Here is a 21,968-nt window from a genome sequence, read left to right as displayed (position 1 = left end):
CTAAACTCAAATTACCACTTCGTGGCACCCGTTTTCAATCGGTAGAAGACATAAAAGAGAATTCGCGGCGAGAACTGACCTCAATTCCGGAAACAGCGTTTAAAAAATGTTTTGATGATTGGATTATTCGTTGGCGTAAGTGTATCGTTTCTAAAGGAGCATATTTTGAAGGTGATAAAATAAATTTGGATGAATAACAAACAGTTTGTGTATTATTGATCTTTTCCTGCTACTTTCTTGACAGAGTAGTATTTCGTATGTAGGTGAAAATTCGTTCGATAATTGTAATTGTCATAATTTGTAGTTAATTCATTGCTATTATTTTACATCTTGAATATTTATATTAAGAATAAAATTAATAAAATAAATAATTTAATTATTGTAATATATATTGATCGGTTTAACATATGATGCAAGTTACACGGGTATTACATTGTCATATATTATGAATATTTTAATTTAACATATGACTTGATTTGTATTAAAAAATGTATAAAATGTGACTTAACAATAAGCATATTGTGATATTTTTTTACGTTACCGCAAAAAGTTTATATCAGTATTTATAATATGCTCTTATATGAGTTTATTTCATCATTCTCAAAGTTAATCGTATACCCAATTACATTTTTTTTATTTATTTGATTGTAATAAGTAACGAAACGTGTCTATGACATATTTGGTGGTGCGTATGGGAACTCATGTATATGCATACATAAAGTCATGTCTATATCCCTTGCGGGGAAGACTGAGCCAACAATTTTGAAAAGATTGATAGGCCACGTTCGGTAGTTTGGCTTAATGAAAGAATAGTATTCAAATAGTGATAGGTTCATAGGTAGCCCATTGCCTAACAGGAGAATCCCAAGATTAAAAGCCACTGACAAAAGTCCACTGTATAGGAACTCAGTTTTCACAATCATTTGATTACGCTAAGTTTTATAAAACATTTTGTAACAGTATTGTCTTTATGACACTTTAAGAACTTAAGCATGCTTCATCTTCGTATGACTGTAAAATATATGTTACCTAATAAAATACAATAATTTTGGGACTACCCTTGCACTTCTGATTTTGACTCCGTATATACTTTGTACAATGTATATGGGTACATTATTTAAATAAAATAAAATGTAATAGTCAAAATGTTTATTTTTTTTAAATAAAACTCATGTAATGTTTATTTATAATTCTGTGCAAGACAGACGTTAATACCGGTTAAGAAATAAAAATCTTGATCAATTAAATGTATTTATATTTAGATATAAATATTACCTGATCGCGGCCGAACAAAGAGCTAAGAGACTAAATGTATTTTCAATCGATAAAAATAGATTGTTTTTTTTTAGATCCTAAGCTGTTTATCGTTAAAATGAGCAATTTATTAGAACATGTGACGTATATGCAGATTAAATGTAATGTTTCCCTAATGTAAATGAGAACGGGTTATGATGCAAGCGGCGACCAGATTTTCGTAATGGGAACCATTTTGAATTAATCCTTCGAAAAAAATGCGTGTTTGCATAGATAAAATCTATTTTGTTCTGTGAGTTTCGTACGAATAATTTAGCGGTTTTGTTGTTATTTATTGATTCACCTAAAAGTCAACTGAACGTGGCATTTCAGTCTCTTCGAGACTATTGGATCTGTCTGCCCCGTATGGGACAAAGATGTGATTATATAACACCAGTCATCAACATAAATAAGTATACAGAAACGTTCATTCAACAAAAAATAAATCGAACACTAGTTATGGTACGACTACATATCTATTTTGGAAATATATTTAAAAAATTCACTACATTTTTAAATATTTTTTTGGTTTGGTGACAAAATTAATTTTACATTGCGAAATTTTATTGACATGCATTTATGAACATGGTGATCAGGACCAGTAGTAGAAGTAAGAATAATCTATTAAAGGTATAGTATCCACCCACTTCATATGATTACCGCCTTTCTGTTACACCTTGTATATACATAGTTACCAATTTATTTATTTATTTAAACTTTATTGCACAAAAACAAAAATGTACAAAAGGCGGACTTAATGCCGTTTGGCATTCTATACCAGTCAACCAGCTGACCAAACAGAAAAAACTTTAAGTTGGTGGTGCGATAAAGTGCACATCCATACTGACAAAATACATACATTACAAAAAAAATGCGTAAATACATACAAGATACATAATATACACTATAAATACATACATACATAAAATATATAATTAGGATGACCCATCATTAATCTGCCGAAGAAAGAACCCCTTCACAGCATGTTTGAACGCAGAGCGACTAGGAGCTCTCCTAATCATTTCAGAAAGAGCATTCCAGAGCCTTACAGCCTGAACCTGGAAAGATTTCTCCAAAAAAGTAGACCGGAACAGAGGAGTACGCAGAGTCAGGTTGTCTGAAGAGCGAAGAGAACGGGAATGGGCGGAACTCAGAAGCGGAAATTTAGATTTTAAGTAAAGAGGAGAGTGAGCATCATTGAGTAGAGAGTACAACAAACAAAGAATTCTGGCTTTACGACGTTCAGGAATAGGAAGCCATGATAACTGCGAACGAAAAGAAGAAATATGATCGTATTTACGGATATTAAAAATAAAGCGAATACAGTTGTTGGCTAATCTGTTGAGTTTAATGAGAAGGACTTGAGTAAGATCGCAGTAACACACGTCGGCATAATCTATAGTAGGAATGACTAAGGATTGGACGAGGGAGATTTAGGTTCTCAGAGGAAAGAAGTTCTTTAGTCTATAAAGAGAACGAAGCATACCAGTCGGTGATGCTCAAGGTTCAAAGCCGTCCATCCATAAGCAGCTCGTCACCAATGAGTTTTCTGACACGTCCATAGCATCCAGGGCTTCAAGCTGATACCTAGCGGAACAATCCCGCTAATATTGGGTCATGGTATAGACATCCTGTTGTCTGAATTGGTTACTTATTGATCAGTTTTATTTTATTACAACTGTACTATTTAGAACTTACTTCTAAGGTCCTTTATGAGGTCAAAGTTGTTTCCTCAGAAATTCAACATCATCTGTGCAGTATTTTATATCAACCCTGTCAATTGATAATTTGCTTATTAAAATTTCCTGATTCCGGACTATAGAATTCTATTTTGTGGTTCCCGGCACCAATAAAAGAATAGGATGACTCCATTTTCCTATGGATATCGTAAAAGGCGACTAAAGGATAGGCTTATATAAACCTGGGATTCTTTTAGGAGATGGGCTAGCAACCTGTCACTGTTTGAATGCCAATTCTATCATTAAGCCAAACAGCTGAACGTGGCCCATTGATCTCTTCGAGACTGTAGGCTTAGAAAAAGATATTATTTATTCACGTTAAGATCGGTATACTATAATAAAAATGGACACTAAAGAAAAAAAACAAAATATGAAAAAGGTTACCTTAATATACAGCTTTATAGGATTGTGAAAATAGAACATTTTTTATTTAAAAATAATAGGCAACTCAATAAATGTAGATTTTAAAATGTGCCATTATATGCCTATTCAAAGACAAGTTGTGTTTTATTTGTGTGTTGGTAATTCCCAGAAATCGAATAGTAATTTTTTAATCGAATTATAATTTCTAAAGAAGTATCATCAGATATGCGAAAAATAAATTTATTTTCTTTATTTTTTTAAATCTTATCACAATTTTGTATCGGGTTTTATGAAGTTCAACAAGTATCCCTGAATAAATAATAAAGTCATTTGGAAATCGTAGACACCATAAAATCATAATTTACCTCAAATAATGCAACCAATATCGTAATTGCATCATTTTTCTCGCTCAATCTAATTGATTGTTACGTGCCGTACTATTGTGAATGACGATTTGTATGTTTGCATTGATCTCCATAACAATTGAAGCTTTACATTGTATTATGTTACTGCGCAATCTTTCATGAGATTTTACTGTGATACTAAACTAATAATAATCAAAAATGGGAAACTGACATATCGACATACATACATATAGTCACGTCTATATCCGTTGCGGGGTAGACAAAGCCAACAAACAGTCTTGATAAGACTGATATCTTCAGCTTTTTGGCTTGATGATAGAACTGAGATTAAAATGGTGACTGGTTGCCAGACTATCGCTTAAAAGAAGAATCCTTAGCTCATAAGACTATTCCTTAGTCGTATTTTACGACATTCATGAGAAAGATATGGAGTGTTCCTATTCTAAAGTACCAGAAACCACATGGCATAAATCGATAACGGCAAAAATGTTTAAAGGAATCCTTCCTAGCGGTCGGTAATGTTGCAATTTGTTAGCTCGGCTTTTCTTTTTAATAAACTTCGCCACGTCTCTAAGCCATTTATCACTTCACGTCTGACCAATGGTAAAAAGACAAAAAAAGGTTCTATTAAGTACTTTTTTTTAAACTAAATTGTACGTTTTATATACGTTAGGCCTACTGTAATCCACATACATAAACATAGACAGAGCCTACAGTCTTGAAAAACCTTATAGGCCACGCTTAGCTATTTGGCTTAATGATAGAATTGAGATTCAAATAGGTTGCTAGCTCATCGCCTAAAAAAATAATCCCAAGTTTGTAAGCCTATCCCGTAGTCGCCTTTTACGACATCCATGGGAAAGAGATGGAGTGGTCCTTTTCTTTTTTGTACTGGTGCCGGGAACCACACGTCTAGTCTAATTTTAAAACAATTTTAATGTAAAAAAAAAAAACACACTTTCTACTAAAAATTTTTAGCGTTTCCCCTTTTTCCCATTCACGGTCGGATAAGCCAATTAATTTGTCTTTTCATCAATGGTTCCCTGACGGACGGTCTCAAATTTAATTTAACTAAAAGGGCCACAGCAATTACTGTTACGTTTTTTCTGAGTTAATTGCCACTTTTTTTTTTGCTGGATTTTATTTTATGCGCTTGACTTTAATTATCGCCTTTTTTAGCAATTAGTCTTTGATAGGTAATTGTCAGCATTTGTCTTAGTGAGAGTTTTGTACATACATACATACATATGGTCACGTCTATATCTCTTGTGGGGTAGACGGAGCCAACAGTCTTGAAAAGACTGATAGGCAACGCTCAGCTGTTTGGCTTAATGATAGAATTGAGATTCAAATAGTGACAGATTGCTAGCCCCGCGTTTAAAAAAAGAACCCCAAGTTTGTAAGCCTATCCCTTAGTCGCCTTTTACGACATCCATGGGAAAGAGATGAAGTGGTCCTATTCATTTTTGTACTGGTGCCGGGATCCACACTTTTCTCTCTCCACTTGGTCCGATGGTCATGGCGGCCTCGGAGTTCAGTACATTGGCTTGCATATCATCTTTTGCGACGTCTAGTCATGATCTTTTAGTCTTCAAATACTGAAAGGCCACGTTCAGCTGTGTGAAAGAAAGCTTACATACAGCTTGTAAGGGTAAAAGTACTAAAAAATTTGAAAAATATTAATATTAAAAAAAACTCATATGTATAACGAACATTAATATGTTGCTTACACATTTGCTTAAGGTCACAACCAAAAAAAAAAAGTTAATTTTGCAATGGTAAATACGGATGGTATGGAATTTTTGTACACAAATTTGACGCGCTCCTGGCCTATATTTTTTATACTGTGAAATGATGTAAATACGAGAGATCGAGTATGCTCTCGGGTAACCTTACTTAAGTTAACTCAAGTGCTTGTCTATGCCGGCGGAAATTAAAGACGTGTGTGCTTAAGTTGGAAACAACAAAGGAATCCGAAATCTGATTAAGAGCGACGGCAGTCGAAACTGTAAGGTGCCCTCTTTAAATGCGTGATGCGCAGAAAGGCACAGGTTCAAATCCGACCTCGGCCAATGACTATTTTACAAAAGTAACGTACATTAGTTTGAATACTAACCGATGATCTTACGGTGAGGGAAAACATTGTGCGGAAGCCTGCACATTCTGGATGTGTAATCATGATCGATTTAATACAGGTTAGGTTTACCTGCAAAAGTTGCAGAGTTCAGATTGGAGTCGCTTCGTTTAAAAACCTGACTCACCAAAAACCAGGGTCCATGGTCAAAGGTATACCTATCCCGGACTCCTCTCCAGAGTACTGAGGATGCAACCGGGACTAAAGCCAGGAGGAAGGAGAACAAAGGGATCCGAACTTATATTTGGTACTTTGTTCGTCAATAAAATAGTACTCGTAAAGAATAATAAAACCTAAAAATGTACCGAAACCGCCGAGCTTGCATGACGAGAGTTTAGAATGTGGATGAAGCGAAGGAAGTTTCAAGAGATCGTGGCAAGTGGAAAGATGTAGTCTCCACCTACCCCTCCGGGAAAAAGGCGTGATTTTATGTATATATGTAGGTATTAAGGTACTTAAACAAATAAAAAACAGTCATAACTCTTCAACAATTTATTATTATCAACAGCTTAATTAATCTCCCTGCTTCACAGCTTTAATCTCAACCGTTTTATACACAAACAGAAACCAAAATAGACCAGATAGTACAAAGAATAGTTGCAGGGGTTGGCTCACAGTTAGGCCTAAAGTCGGTATAAGAACCCTGCTTAGAATCACCATGACAGCGCATCGTACCATTTCGTACAATGGCGCTTTCGGTGAAGCGTCCAAAATCATGCCGAACACTGTGAGAGATCCAAGGATGTAGGTGACTAGAATGAGCACAGTGAGTGGTGAGAGACCCTGGAATTAAGATATAAATAGGGATTATTCAGGATGTACGACAATAGAAGAAAAATACATAGAAGACTGAAACCCTATCGCATTGGGTTCTGAAACTTTACTTCGACAAATGTTTCTGTGCCGGATGAGCAGCCGACAGTGTTATCGTATACATATAATCACGTCTATAACCCTTGCGGGGTAGACTGATTCAACAGTCTTGAAAAGACTGAAAGGCCACGTTCAGCTGTATGGCTTGATGATGGAATTGAGATTTAAATAAGTGACAGGTTGCTAGCCAATCACCTACAAGAAGAAACCCAAGTTTATCATATTCAAGGTTCTCGCCTCAAAACGTAGATTTTATTTTAGGGCTAGGCGGCTACTTGCTGGATCTCGAATCTATAATAACGCCCACGCATTTAAGGATTGTAAAACTAGTCCAAATAGTTTGTAGTGATTCAATGGAATTTTAAATTATCACTCATCACTCTTCATCATTCCATCATTAAGCCGAGCAGCTGAACGTGGCCATTCAGTCTTTTCGGGACTGTTGGCTCTGTCTACCCCGTAAGGGATATAGACGTGACTATATGTATGTATGCACTCATCACTCTTACTTGTGACGTTTTACCTAAACGTCAAAAGATATACAACTCTTCCATTACTGAGTGTCTGACTTATTGAATAACTGACTGACAGACAACGCATAGCCCAAACCACTGGGTAAACATGTTGCTTGAAATAAAAGAAACCTACATTTCAAATAACTAGACCCAGCGGTTATGAGGTCAAGGGGTGCACTGAGAGAGGGTTTCCCGAAATTCCCACGGGAATGGAAATTAAATGTGCCGTGTGGTTCCCGGCACCGATACAAAAAAGAATAGGACCACTCCATCTCTTTCCCATCGATGTCGTAAAAGGCGACTAAGCCTATCGGCTTACAAACTTGGGATTCTTTTTTAGGCGATGGGCTAGCAACCTGTCACTATTTGAATCTCAATTCCATCATTAAGCCAAATAGCTGAACGTGGCCATTCAGTCTTTTCAAGACTATTAGCTTTGTCTACCCCGCAAGGGATATAGACGTGACCATATGTATGTATGCATGAAACAATTCACTCACCATATGAACCAAGAAGAGCTGATAGAACCCATACAAGACCAACCCATAATGGGTCAGAAGGTAAGTCGTGCACCATTGAGGAAGGATCACGTCGTACTTTATCCTGGAGTGAATGGCGGGCTGGAAAGATATACAAAAAATTAATGCGACGTTATCAAATGTACATGCATGCATATAATGACGTCTATATCCCTTGCGGGGTAGACAGAGCCAACAGTCTCGAAAAGACTGACAGGTCACGTTCAGCTATTTGGTTTTAATATAGAATTGAGATTCAAATAGTGACAGGTTGCTAGCCCATCGCCTAAAAGAAGAATCTCAAGTTTATAGCCTTATCAAATGTATCTTTGTCTAGCCAGTGGTCAAGACCAGGTGGCCGAGAGACTCTAAATGCCGATGTCTCAAGCTCTTCATCATGAAGAAGACCGCATTGGATGAAGATGCATGCTGCAGTGCTTCCGTCGAAGTCATGATCCTAACTAGTGAGGAGGTGGGTCAAGATTTACCCGATAATGGTTTATATTTATGGTTATTACATTCACCCTTGAAAGGACGCAATGGCAATAAATCTTAGACTATAGAATGGAAGAATGCTAGGAAAAAATTTTGTTTGATTGACATCTATTTTTTTTCTTATTTATAAAATTTCTAAATACCACGTGGTTTCCAGTGGTTCTACTTAAAAATAAAACTACTCCATAGATGTTGTAAAAGGCGATTAAGGGATAGGCTTATAAACTTGGCATTCCTATTTGAATCTCAACTACATCAGAAAGCCATAAAACGTCGCCTTTCAGTCTTTCCAAGACCGTTGATTCTGTCTACCCCGCAAGGCATACATCCGTGACTATATATATGAATAATATTTTAACCAATGCTTCGAAACCTGTCACATAATATTACGCGTTCAATCCTCGTTCAGTTAAGAGCTTATAATGGAACATGATCATTTCTAATTGCCCTGAAGTTAGTTGTCCTGTTACAAATTATAATATCGTCTAGTTACCTCACAAATTGCCAAAGGGCAACATGCCCGTAACAGTGATTCCTCACTGTATCCCGAAACTAGTAGCAGTAACAAGGGAAAACTTAATTAGACCTGGTACTGTTCGTAACAAGACTGAAAGTTGTACAAGCTTGCTTCCTTGGGCTTAGGGTTTGAGTCCCGATTGCATCCTACCCTCTAGAGAGGAGTCTGGGATGATTCTAAATTGAGTCAGGTTTTACACGACTTCAGTCTGATCTCATAATCTGTGTCAGTTAATGGTTAGACCCCACGGTTTTCTCAAGGTAAAGATTTCTTCACGAAGGTTTTCTTTGTCATGAGAGGATCGGTTAGCAGTCAAAGAAATGCTTATCATAACTCAGAAAATACTTATTGATACATTATCGAGGTAGGATTTGAACCTAGGAGGCCTAGGTTCAAATCCTTGCGAATGCTTGCATTTTATTCGGGCGTGTTATCGATTCGACTCAATTAACTTACGTATCTCAATAATTTGATTTACACTGAGTTATTATTATTATTTAGTTACTTACATCTTCAGGCATGTCCTTGAATCTAACACCACCTTCAGGCTTCCAGCTTGGCCTGTCGAAAACAGCACGCAACTTGTGAGCCCATCTCGAGTAGGTCTTGACTCTGGTGACCACGTAGCGAGTGTAAAATGACTGGAAAGAAATGAAATTATTTAGTAATCGTACGTTTTGAATGCTGTCTCTATTGGGCTCAGTTATTCCAAATTGACAATTTGCGAGCGAAGTAATGTATCAAGTAGTGCTGTGTGGTTCCCGGCACCATTACAAAAAAGAATAGGACCACTCCATCTCTTTCCCACGGAAGTCGTAAAAGGCGACTAAGGGATAGGCTTATAAACTTGGGATTCCTCTTTTAGGCGGTGGGCTAGCAACCTGTCACTATTTGAATCTCAATTCTATCACTAAGCCAAACAGCTGAGCGTGGCCTATCAGTCTTTTCAAGACTGGTTGCTCTGTGTACCCCGCTAGGGAGATAGACGTGATCATATGTATGTATGTATGTAATGTATCAAATACTTCGCTCAAATCAAATATAACCTCTTTCTGGTTTGTTTAATTGGTTCTTACCTGCAAATGTAGAGGGTTGAACGAAGGTTGATTGTAAATCAGGCCGTACACAATGCGATCCCCTTCTTTCTCCGGCCTGAAGGTACCAAACAACTTGTCCCAGATTATTAGGACACCCCCGTAGTTTACGTCAATGCAGAATGGATTGCTTCCTACGAATTGAAATAAAGCAAATTGTTATTTAAGCGATTGTTATGTTGATACACTGCAGGAAAGTCATAGGAGTGTTTTCTTTTTTTGTTTGTAATGTTTTAGTGCCGTGTGGTTCCCGGCACGAATAGAGAAAAGAATAGGACCACTCCATCCCTTTTCCAAGGCGACGAAGAGATAGGCTTTTAAACTTGGGATTCTCCTTTTAGGCGATGGGCTAGCAACATGTCACAATTTGAAGCTCAAATTGAGTTTCAAATAGTGAGTAGTGAGTGTGATGAGATTGTCTTCAGAGCCTGCAATTTTTTATGGGCAATAAAGGTAATTTGTATAGTACTGTATTAACGAACCAAAGTACAGTTGCAGAAGGAATTGTAAGAAAATAAATATAAATATTTGCCAGGAATAAATTTGCCTCTTTTTATATCACAAGCTTATTATTAAACTACATCAAGCTTTTTATTATGAGTATAGTTTTGAGCACACATTGAAAAAAGTAATTGTAACTTCAGACCTATTGTAACCATATTCAAGGAATGAATGATTATGATTATGATTGAAAAACATAATTGATAATTACCATGATGTATCCTATGATGACTGGGAGTATTAAGGATGTACTCCAGTGGTCCCAAGGTCTTGATGGCCTCAGTGTGTATCCAGAACATGTACATGTAGCTGAACTGGTGGTGCATCACGAACTGAGCTGGTGGGATGGCCAAAGCCAATGGTAAGTAGAAAATCTGGAATTAAAGATATAAAATTAGATAAAAGTCATGGAGTAGAAAAAGACTTTATAGGCAAAGCTCTGCACTTTGCTTATAAAGTCTAATTCGAGTCTAGTCTGTTTCAAGACTTGACAGAGAACTAAGAAAAAGAAATGATTGGAGTAGCACTGTGTTTAAAACATCTGTTACCTTTTGGGCGAATTACATAACTAATAAATAAAAGAGACTAAGACTGTTGGCTCTGTCTACCCCGCAAGGGATATAGACGTGACCATATGTATGTATGTATCTATACATATAATAAATCTGTAGAAAGGTCAATTCTGTACATTGAAAATATTGAAAAAATAAATAGCAGGGGGTGTTACTGGATCGATACCAAATACAAAAATGTGATTAAAAAAATTTTTGTCTGTCTGTCTGTATGTTCAGGCATCACGTGAAAACTAACGGTTCGATTTTGATGAAACTTGGTATAATTATACCTTATTATCCTGGGCGTAAAATAGGATACTTTTTATCCCGAAAAAATACGAAGAAAAAAAAATCTTAATTTTTCAGTTTATCCATAGACGTTGTTCTGTAGAGCCGCGAACACACGTTGCGTTACCCGCAGTGGATTTAGCGCCGTAACCTGTAGCGCCGAAAGTCGGCTTTGGCTTGAACCGTTTGCTGCACAAGCGGGCCGCTACTAATTACTATGAAAAAAATACTACATAGCTACATTAATTCCCATCAAGCTGAAAATGAGTATAATTATTTAAAACACAATCAAAAGCATTATTTCAAAATTCCCCATGATTCCGGTTTAAGGAAAAAAATTTACTCACGGTCAAAGGTAAAAAATGGGTGTATCGCAATTTTCTTTAAAACGGTAAGTTTTTCAAATCGGAAAATTATATCAGACATAAATTGTAGATCATAAAGTTATCTATAAAAAAGGTATCAATATTTTTTTTCAACAAAGCTACCGTTTCTGTGATATAACGATGCAAAAAGTTGCAAGCGTCATAATATGCATCCGTTTCCTTGCCACCTCTGAGGTAGTGTACAATTAGCGCGTTTTTTTTTTACATTTTTATTATTAAACTTGAAAAATCTGAAGTAGGTTAGAATAAACACGTGTTTTCACTACGCAGTGGCACTTAAGACTAACTTTCGCATTTATTATTTAAAAAAAAATAGAATAACCCTAAGTGAAGAAAATCATCTTAGGACAATAATAGAGATTACAATTATCAAATTCAATGCAATAATCAAATTAAAACTAAAACTACTTATAAAAAGAAAGAAAAAAGATGACTACAAACTAAAATTTAATTTATAAATTGTACAGTCCTTGCAGAGCATCAACATGTGGGAATGTGCCCAGAAGGCTGGCATCATTGCCAATTCGAATGGCAATGCTGATTCTCTGAGCCAGATAATTTCCAGCCCTCCGGTCAAGAGATACCTCAATTAGCTTTTTCGACAATTGTTGGAAAAGCTGATGGGCAGATAGGCCCCCCGGTCCCAGAGTTTCTACCCCAAAAGGTTCAAAAGTATAGATATTACCGATAACTACCTACATATTTGCGCCTTTTGAGGTTTTTTGCCTCATTTGAAGCAGAACGGCCTTAGATTTAGTAACCTGAAGATGAGACGGCGCAAGTGTGTCGACACAAGTAGCATCCCACACCAAAGGCCGCCCCAATCTCCAGGGTACCAAAGTCATACCATCCGGTCTCTTGGCATCATCCTGAGCCAGACCGTTTGGTTCTAGAACGGCTGGAACATGGATGGTGGCAAGAGCACGGAGGATTATATCATTTAGGGCGGCATGGCGCTCTAAACGGCCGGCACTCCTAGGGCATGAGAGGCCGTGGTGTCCATAGCCGACAACGGTATCCCCGCAAGGACAACTATTATTAAAGACTAACGGTATTTCATGTGTTGAGCATTCTGAGATAAAGCAGCTATACGACCCTAGCCACGTACACAATTAAACAGAGAGACAGATGTTGTCTCAAGGTTTCACTACAGTATAAATGAAGGGACTGGGTTTCATTATACTTATGTATATTTTATATTTTGAATTCAAGTTAAAATTACTGACAGAACAATATTTTTACTTATATTACTGCTACATAGAGTATATACGAGACGTGCTTATGCATATTATGACGCTTGCAACTTTTTGCATCGTAATCATCATCATCTTCATTTTCATCTCAGAAACGGTAGCTTTATTGAAAAAAAAATATTGATTCCTTTTTATAGATATCTTTATGATCTACAATCTATGTCTGAGGTAATTTTCCTATAAAACGTTTTGAAGAAAATCGTGAAAATCCCATTTTCTTACCTTTGACCTTGGGTAATTTTTTTCCTTAAACCGGAATCATGGGGAATTTTGAAATAATGCTTTTGATTGTGTTTTAAACAATTATACTCATTTTCAGCTTGATGGGAATTAAAAAAACTTATGATTCTGAACACATAATAACTTTAGCTAATATCTGTTCTTAACGACCTCAATTCTACTATAACCTATCTTTCCCCATATAACAGTTTAATGTTAGCCTATTAAGGGCATCCTGCAAGCTAAATGCATTCTGTAACACAATCACAATAGACATCCGGCAGTGAAAGCCATTTGCAATGTGCAGTCAGTATTACCCTTAACAGGATGGTCAGGAAATAGTGAGAATACAGAAGTGTCACTAGGTTCTATGTTTAAAAAATCACAAAAAAAATAGCGCATTATAAGTACCAGAAAGGACACGCTAATAGATTAGTTTCATTTTAAATTTAAGACGAAAAGACGACGAGGTATTCTAAGTTTTCGTACATACATACATACATATAATCACGTCTATATCCCTTGCGGGGTAGACAGAGCCAACAGTCTTAAAAACACTGCATGGCCACGTTCAGCTATTTGGCTTAACGATAGAATTGAGATTCAAATAGTGACAGGTTGCTAGCACATCGTCTAAAAGATAAAATCCCAAGTTAAGCCTACCCCTTAGTCGCCTTTTACGACATCCATGGGAGAGAGATGGAGTGGTCCTATTCTTTTTTCTATTGATGCCGGGAACCACACGTTTCACCTACTTTTTATGCCGGAGTTCCCGCGGGATTGCTATGGTTTCCATGCGGACGAAGTCGCGGGCGGCCTCTAGTATATTATAACTATATGACAATTACAAAAGTTTTACCAATTAAAAGGAATATATACATACATACATTTGGTCACGTCCATATCCCTTGCGGGGTAGACAGAGCCAACAGTCTTGAAAAGACTGAATGGTCACGTTCAGCTATTTGGCTTAACGATAGAATTGAGATTCAACTAGTGACAGGTTGCTAGCCTATCGCCTAAAAAGAATCCCAAGTTTGTAAGCCTATCCCTTAGTCGCCTTTTACGACATCCATGGGAAAGAGATGGAATGGTCCTATTCTTTTTTGTATTGGTGCCGGGAACCACACGGCACAAGGGAATATATGAACTTACGAATCCACACCATCCTTGCAGAATTGACTGTCTGATGCCGACTCCCATGTTGAAGTCCTCAGACGTGTGGTGAACTTGATGCTGGGCCCATAGGATGTGAATTTCTGGATAGAATAAATTTAATTACTTTTAAAGCTAAATTTTAGATGAAACAAAATATATATATTTAGCGTTATTTTATGTCATTGGTATTTTTATTTACATACAGTTGTACGAGTATAGACTTCACACACACACATACACAACCACACACACACACATATAAATTACATTCATTTGTATTTGGTTCTGTGACAGTTTAAGATAAGCCCTGCATTTCTTCAAACATAAAAATATACAATTAGACATTTTGTTAATTTTCTTCCATAAATATCGTCTATAGTCACGTCTATATTCCTTGCGGGGTAGACAGAGCCCTGCTGGCTCTGTCTACTCTTTTTGAAAGATTAAAAGTCCACGTTCTGCTGTTTGTCTTAATCGCCGAAAAGAAGAATAGCAAGTTTAATAAGCCCTTAGTCGCCTTTTACGACATTCATGAGAAAGAGATGGAGTGGCCTTGTTCTTTTTTGTATGGCTGCCGGGAACCACACGGCATATGTAAAAAAGAAAATATTATAATGGAAATATGACTTCGTCGGCAAATAATAAACAGGTCTTCTAGTACGGCTGTTTTGTTAAATGGAGCGCATAGCTTTGTAAATTGTTTGTTAAACAATTCAGCATCTATAAACTAAGCTTGAGTTGTAAATTTTGAGGGGGAGTCAACTAAGGATCGATGAGTAACTACAGCTCTACTTAAACTTCCGTAAACTATTTCAAGTATGTATTTTGATCAAATATACAATATGTTGTAAACTAATATCCTAAGATATTAGTTTATACACATATATGGTCGAATTGGTAAGGTGCCCGGTTAAAATGCGTGTCACAAAATTCGTTCTCGTACTCCTCCAAAACGGCTTGACCGATTCTCATGAAATTTTGTGAGCATATTGAGGAGGTCTGAAAATTGGCCAATATCAATTTTTCATACCCCTTAGTGATAAGGGTTGTCCACCCTTCACATTTGTTTTTAACTAGAAATTACTTAAAAATATTTATATGGTAAAACAACGTTTGCCGGGACAGCTAGTATGAATGTATATTTTGTCAATCAGATAACACTTCTCACTGACATTACAGGTTATACAACCTCTCTTAACAAAGAGAGAATGTTAGTATTTTATGTTTTTCTTGACAGGAATACGGAAGCCAATAATTTTTTGCAGTTTGATCAGATTACATACATACATATGGTCACGTCTATATCCCTTGCGGGGTAGACAGAGCCACCAGTCTTGAAAAGACTGAATCTCAGCTATTTGGCTTAATGATAGAATTGAGATTCAAATAGCGACAGGTTGCTAGCCCATCGCCTAAAAAGAATCCCAAGTTTGTAAACCTATCTCTTAGTCGCCTTTTACGACATCCATGGGCAAGAGATAGAGTGGTCCTATTCTTTTTTGTATTGGTGCCGGGAACCACACGGCACGTAAAATAAGTAAGTGTAAGTTAACGTGTCTGTCTTTATGTGTGTCTCTATTTGTCATCGTAGCACCTGAACTGATAAACCTATTTAGATTTATTTTAAAGATGAAAATGGCAGATCAGATTACAGTGATGTCAATCCACTATTAATAAACTAATATTGTACAGTTGACGTTGTTGAAGAAAATGCTGCAGTGCAGTTTGTTACCGCTTCTTCTGCACTGACGCCTTGGAAGCGGCAGTAAACTTAGTTTTTAAGTAATTTATTTGACGTCAACCAAGTTGTTAAACCATACGACAATTATTAAGCGATATAATAGTATCCTATAATAATGAATAAAAAAATTTTGAATTTTGAATTTGAATTTGAGTACGGCTGTTTTGTTAAATGGAGCGCATATCTTTGTAAATTGTTTGTTAAACAATTCAGCATCAATAAACTAAGCTTGAGTTGTAAATTTTGAGGGGGAGTCAACTAAGAATCGATGAGTAACTAAAGCTCTACTTAAACTTCCGTAAACTATTTCAAGTATGTATTTTGATCAAATATACAATATGTTGGAAACTAATATCCTATATATATATATAAACTAATATCGTAGGATATTAGTTCGTCGACCATATGGTCGAATTGGTAAGGTGCCCGGTTAAAATGCGTGTCACAAAATTCATTCTCGTACTGTGTCTTATTCTTTTTTGTATTGGTGCCAGGAACCACACGGCAGATCAGATTCCAGTGATGTCAACCCACTTACCATGGCAAGCTCTGTGCATCCAGTAGTAACAGAAGTCCACTCCCAGCGCGGCCCAGAACCACGTGCTCACGTTATCCCACGGGAGCTCCACGAGCCTCCAGTTTGTGTAAATCCAGGCGTACATGTACGATTCTGCTCCGCGCCATAAGAACCTTAAATGCAAAAACGGATCTAGAACTAATCTGTTCTTAAAATATAATATATAGCGCCGTGTGGGGAACCATGGCACCAATACAAAAAAGAATAGGACCACTCCATCTCTTTCCCATGGATGTCGTAAAAGGCGACTAAGGGATAGACTTACAAATTTGGTATTCTTTTTTAGGCGATGGGCTAGCAACCTGACACTATTTGAATCTCAATGCCATCATTAAGCCCAATAGCTGAACGTAGCCATTCAGTCTTTTCAAGTCTGTTTGCTCTGTCTACCCCGCAAGTGATATTGACGTGACCATATGTATGTATGATCAGTGTATAACGCGTAAAGAAATAACAAACTTACTTTCGCATATTTAAAGTTGGAAACCACTTTCTACCTTCAAGCCTGATCTAGAAGTAGGTTAGTCAGCTAATTAAACGAAACGACTACCCTTTGACCTCCGTGACATTTCAATTTGACCACTTGTTTTGGTCATTTCATTTAAAAATAGCCTATTATGATATTACGCGCTAAACTTTAAGAGCCAGTGAATTTTGCAATAAAACTGAAGTGAAAATGAAACTCCGTCTTTCACAGTTTCGTGATGGGTGAAGGGAATTTAACGAATTTGCAAAATGTTCAGACGCACAAAACTTTTTTGCTTAGATCCTGATCTTATTGTTTGATGAAAACCATTTCCCGGTATCCTCTAAATTTAGATTCAATTTGAACTCTTTATTGATTCGCAAACGTTAAGTATTTGATTCTGTATTTTAAATAAGGTTACTTTACACTTTTAGGCGATGGGCTAGTAACCCGTCACAATTCGAATCTGTTTAACCAGAGTGACAGGTTGCTAGACTATCGCCTAAAAGAAGAATCCCAAATTTATAAGCCTATCCCTTAGTCGCGTTTTGCGTCATCCATATTACTTGGGATTCCTCTCGTACACACGATGGGCTAGTAACCTGTCGCTATCTGAATCTTAATTCCATCATAAAGACATACAGCTGAACGTTGCTTTTCAGTCTTTACAAAACTGTTTACAAAACGGTCACGTCCATATCCCATGCGGGGTAGACAGAGCCTTGAAGACTAATTTCAACGACCACGTTCAGCTGAACGTGGCCATTTAGTCTTCAAGACTCGTATATATACATACATATAGCCAAATAGCTATTTGGCTATATGTATGTATATATACGATACGTAGGTATCCCCTTACCTTCCTGCCTCCAAAAACATGCCATTGGATATGCTGGTGATGCCATCATTTAGCCTCAAACCTTTCTTGCCCTTCAGCTTCAAAATGATATGTTCCAAGACCATGAAGGTGAAGAAGTATGGCCATGACTGTAACAAGAGAAAAATATTTATTGATTGATTTATAAAATGAAATCGTTTTTGTTTTTTTTTTTGTATGGAAATCGTGACTTTTTTTGTTTATTGTATAATACAACTAACGATCCGCTCCGAGTCATACCTTATATGTATATATAAACCTTCCTCTTGAATCAATCTTTCTATTAAAAAAAACTGTGTCCAAATTCGTTGTGTAGTTTAAAAGATCTTAAGCGTACATACATACAGACATAGGGACAGATGCAGGAAGCAACTTTGCTTTTTTAGAATAGAATAGAATATAGTGATTATATCTATACTAATATTATAAAGCAGAAGAGTTTGTTTGATTGTTTGAACGCGCTAATCTCAGGAACTACTGGTTCGAATCTTATAATAGAATTGAATAGTGACAGCCAACAGCCTAAACATATAATCCCGAGTTTGTAAGGCTATCCCTTAGTCGCCTTTTACGACATCCTTGGGAAAGAGATAGAATGGTCCTATTCTTTTTTCTATCGGTGCCGTGTGGTATTATGCAAATTAAAAAAAATAATTTTATCGCAGCCTTGCGTTTACTTGTCGTCTGTACTTCAGATTCAGGACTATATAAGTATGTAAATAATAAATACAAAAACAAGTTCCGCATTTCAATATAAGGTCGGCATTGATATACCCAGCTAAAAATAAAAGTCAATTAACATACCTGAACATAATAATTAGGCACATCTTCTTCATGTTCAAACATGTGCTCCTTTGGATCCATGACGTAGAACATCCGAGCCGCCCCTTTCGCAAAATCCACAGGACTTTCAACCACTGAACCATTGGCGTACGCCATTGTGAAAAATAAAACTCCTAATTCGAAAAAAAAACTCTTAATTAATATTTTTTTTTTCAATATAGTAGTAACCAGTGCTAAGCAGTTGATTACTACTTATCTAATTCACAATTAATAATTCAAACATTCCAACTCGTCACCTTTTATACATTTTAGACTAAATTTTTTCCGTAATTATTATTGCTGTTAATGTAAAAACTCGTTTAAGAGTTTGGTCCAACATTTTTTATTACAATCAATTGCATAATATTGAACATAATGCACGACAAGGTATTTAGATTGTGTCAAAATTATGTAATAACCCAGGATGGTCAATGGACATACATACATACATACATATAATCACGTCTATATCCCTTGCGGGGTAGGCAGAGCCAACAGTCTTGAAAAGACTGATAGGCCACGTTCAGCTATTTGGCTTTAAGATGAATTAAATTGTTATTGTGCGTTTATTATTTTATATCACCTTATAATCCACTAATATTATAAATGCGAAAGTTTGTGAGTATGTCAGTATGTTACTCTTTCACGCAAAAACTACGGAACCGATTACGATGAAATTTGGTATATAGGTAGCTGCCAACCCAGAATAACATAAATGCTACTTTTTACTTCGGAGTTCCCGCAGAATTGATAGAGTTTCCATGCGTACGAAGTCGCGGGCGGCCTCTACTGCTTTATAAGTGTGAATAAGGTACCTAATTGTTGATAAGTCTTTGTAAGTAGTTCATGGTTCAAATTGAAAAATTCTTTTTGTGTTGAATAGACCATTTATCGAGAAAGGCTTTAGGCTAAACAACATCACGCTTCAACTATTAGAAGCGTAGAAATAATGGAAAGTTAAAAAAAAAAAGACGCGTACAATTATTCACCCTTGAGGGCTTCAATGTTGCCCAAAATAACTATTATACACAGCTAGTATTAGATATGTCGCAGAAACACTGACCATACCATACAAATCTTCTATTTTACGCATTAACAAAAAAGTTTTGCATACTTGTGTCATAATATGATGTCTTGGTCAACTAATTAGCACATTTTTTGCATAGGTGTATTTTTATCTCTTACTAGAGGCCGCCCGCGACTTCGATCGCATGGAAACCTTATCAATCGAGAACTCCGGGATAAAAAGTAGCCTATCTGTTATTCTGGGTCTTCAGCTACCTACATACAAAATTTAGTCGAAATCGGTTCAGTAGTTTTTGCGTGAAAGAGTAACAAACTGAGAGTAATACTGACATCCTGACATACTTACAAACTTTCGCATTTATAATATTAGTAGAATTATGTGCAGTGAACCGGTGTGGCATTTATTTGTATTAATTTATTTGAAATCGAGTTTATTTATATTTATACCACAAGAATTCTTAGCGCCAAATTTGCGTATATTTTTTTGTCTTTGCTAGCTTTAACCCTCAGCTGCGCTCGCGGAAGTTTAGCGCCATCAACAAAAAACGCCGAATTTAGCGCCACTTACAAAGAAGTACAGGTTTTTGTAACTTGAAATGCGATTTTGTAAAATAAATTGAACCCATGAACAAGTAAAACAAATATAAACAAACCAATGAACTATTTTTGAATTTTTTTATTTGTAGGGATGGGATTAGTTGGGATTGTATCATTAATTTATTCATATAAACACATCTTTATCCCTTGCGGGGTGGATAAAGCCAGCAGTCCTGAAAGTCTGACAAGCCACGTTTAGCTGTAAAATCCCAATTATATAAGCGTACTCCATAGTCTCCTTTTACGACATCCATGGGAAACAGTCGGAGTGGTCCTATTTTTTTTTTTAAATTAGTACCGAAACCCACAAGGTACTTGTTTGGTATCATAGCTCCATCTGTTTTCATAATAGAGATACTATGTAGCATAGGGGTGCTTTTTTCAAAACTTCATATAACGCCCTCTGTTATTTGTGTTGTAAAACAACAGGTAAGATTTGGAGGGTAATTTTAATTTTTTATTGTTTTAGTTACCGTGTATAGATGGCAATGTCAGTAATAGTATTTTCGATCAGAATTAGTTAAAAATAAGTGGAATAAATATTTTTTTTCGACAATGAAGTTGAAAAGTGAAAAATTCTTTGGTTGGTACGTCTTGGACTTTCCCTTAAAAATAAATATCTTAAACTAGAGTACTATCTTGGTTCTGCTCGTGTGAAACAAAAATCTCGCTTATTTCCGTTCCCGCTGGAATTTCAGTAAATCCTTTTTTTTTGTTAATTGTTATTCATCTCTTAACCCAACTTTGTGTGTTTATACATATGTCAACCAATAAGTCGGTGACCTTTTAAATATATTTAGTCTAGATCTAGGTTTAAAAGCAGAATATTACATCATCCTAGCCTTTCGTGCTAATTATTTACAGGTGACCGCCACAAAAGGGTTACGTGTTCTATTCCCGCTCCATTTCCCCACTAATTATAGAGTTACGACGTGACGAATAAAATTAACTTGTAATAGATATTTTAAATTTACTTATTTTAACCGATCTATTATGTACAAGGTCCCGTGTAATAAATTTATTTATTTACGTTAATAATACAGCGGCAGGTCAATAGTACCTTTAGTAGTAGTAGTTTTTTACCGTTTTATTGGTTTGTTACATTGAAATATATCAGAAAAAAACCTTGAGGAAAAAACGGTTTTATTTAGATTTTCGTCGTTTGTTTCGAAAAATAAAAAAAAAACGATTGGAAAACTATATATATATTCTATGTATAATTACCAATTTTTAAAACAATGATGCATATTGTAAGGTAATCAATACTTTTCCTATCGTATTTTTCCGTTTATTTCAAATTTTTCCGTTTTATTAATAAAAAACATGAAATATTTCATTCTTATCTTTCTAGAAACTTTCGTAAAAAACTTGTACCTATAAATACGAGGGAATTTAAAAATAAACCGGAAAAATTCCCGCTTTTTTCAACCCTAAGTAGGTATTTACTACACCTCTTAATCCTACTAATATTATACATGCGAAAGTTTGTGAGTATGTCAGTATGGATGTTTGTTACTCTTTCACGCAAAAACTATTCAACCGATTACGATTAAATTTGGTATGTAGGTAGCTGAAGACGCCGAATAACATATGCCCC

The 21,968-nt window shown here is 36.1% G+C and overlaps 2 protein-coding genes across 3 annotated transcripts in view; one reads left to right on the top strand and one right to left on the bottom strand.

Moving 5' to 3' along the window:
• LOC106142831 (uncharacterized) overlaps nt 1-21,968 on the top strand; it is a 192,320-nt gene that overhangs the window by 108,424 nt on the left and 61,928 nt on the right. The window lies entirely within an intron of this gene.
• LOC106142785 (alkylglycerol monooxygenase) lies at nt 6,408-18,865 on the bottom strand. Its single transcript, XM_060945937.1, has 9 exons — nt 18,731-18,865; nt 17,909-18,036; nt 16,545-16,696; nt 14,263-14,366; nt 10,619-10,781; nt 9,889-10,040; nt 9,322-9,453; nt 7,783-7,902; nt 6,408-6,677 (listed from the first exon to the last, which is right to left on the bottom strand). Exons 1-9 carry the CDS (start codon nt 18,863-18,865, stop codon nt 6,408-6,410), a joined length of 1,356 nt encoding a protein of 451 aa, XP_060801920.1.

The sequence above is a fragment of the Amyelois transitella genome, chromosome 9 (genome assembly GCF_032362555.1).
Source record: "Amyelois transitella isolate CPQ chromosome 9, ilAmyTran1.1, whole genome shotgun sequence".
Taxonomy (NCBI): Eukaryota; Metazoa; Arthropoda; class Insecta; order Lepidoptera; family Pyralidae; genus Amyelois; species Amyelois transitella.
Note: the sequence above shows the minus strand (reverse complement) of the source record. Positions and strands in the feature narration are given on the sequence as shown.

What these genes read in the sequence shown, in the direction of transcription:
- LOC106142785 (XM_060945937.1), bottom strand. Translation starts at nt 18,865, where the DNA reads ATGGCGTACGCCAATGGTTCAGTGGTTGAAAGTCCTGTGGATTTTGCG. An exon ending in GATGCACAGAGCTTGCCATG is followed by an intron (nt 14,367 to 16,544) that starts GTAAGTGGGTTG and finishes TATTCTATCCAG; the next exon opens with AAATTCACATCCTATGGGCC. An exon ending in TGCAAGGATGGTGTGGATTC is followed by an intron (nt 10,782 to 14,262) that starts GTAAGTTCATAT and finishes CTTTAATTCCAG; the next exon opens with ATTTTCTACTTACCATTGGC.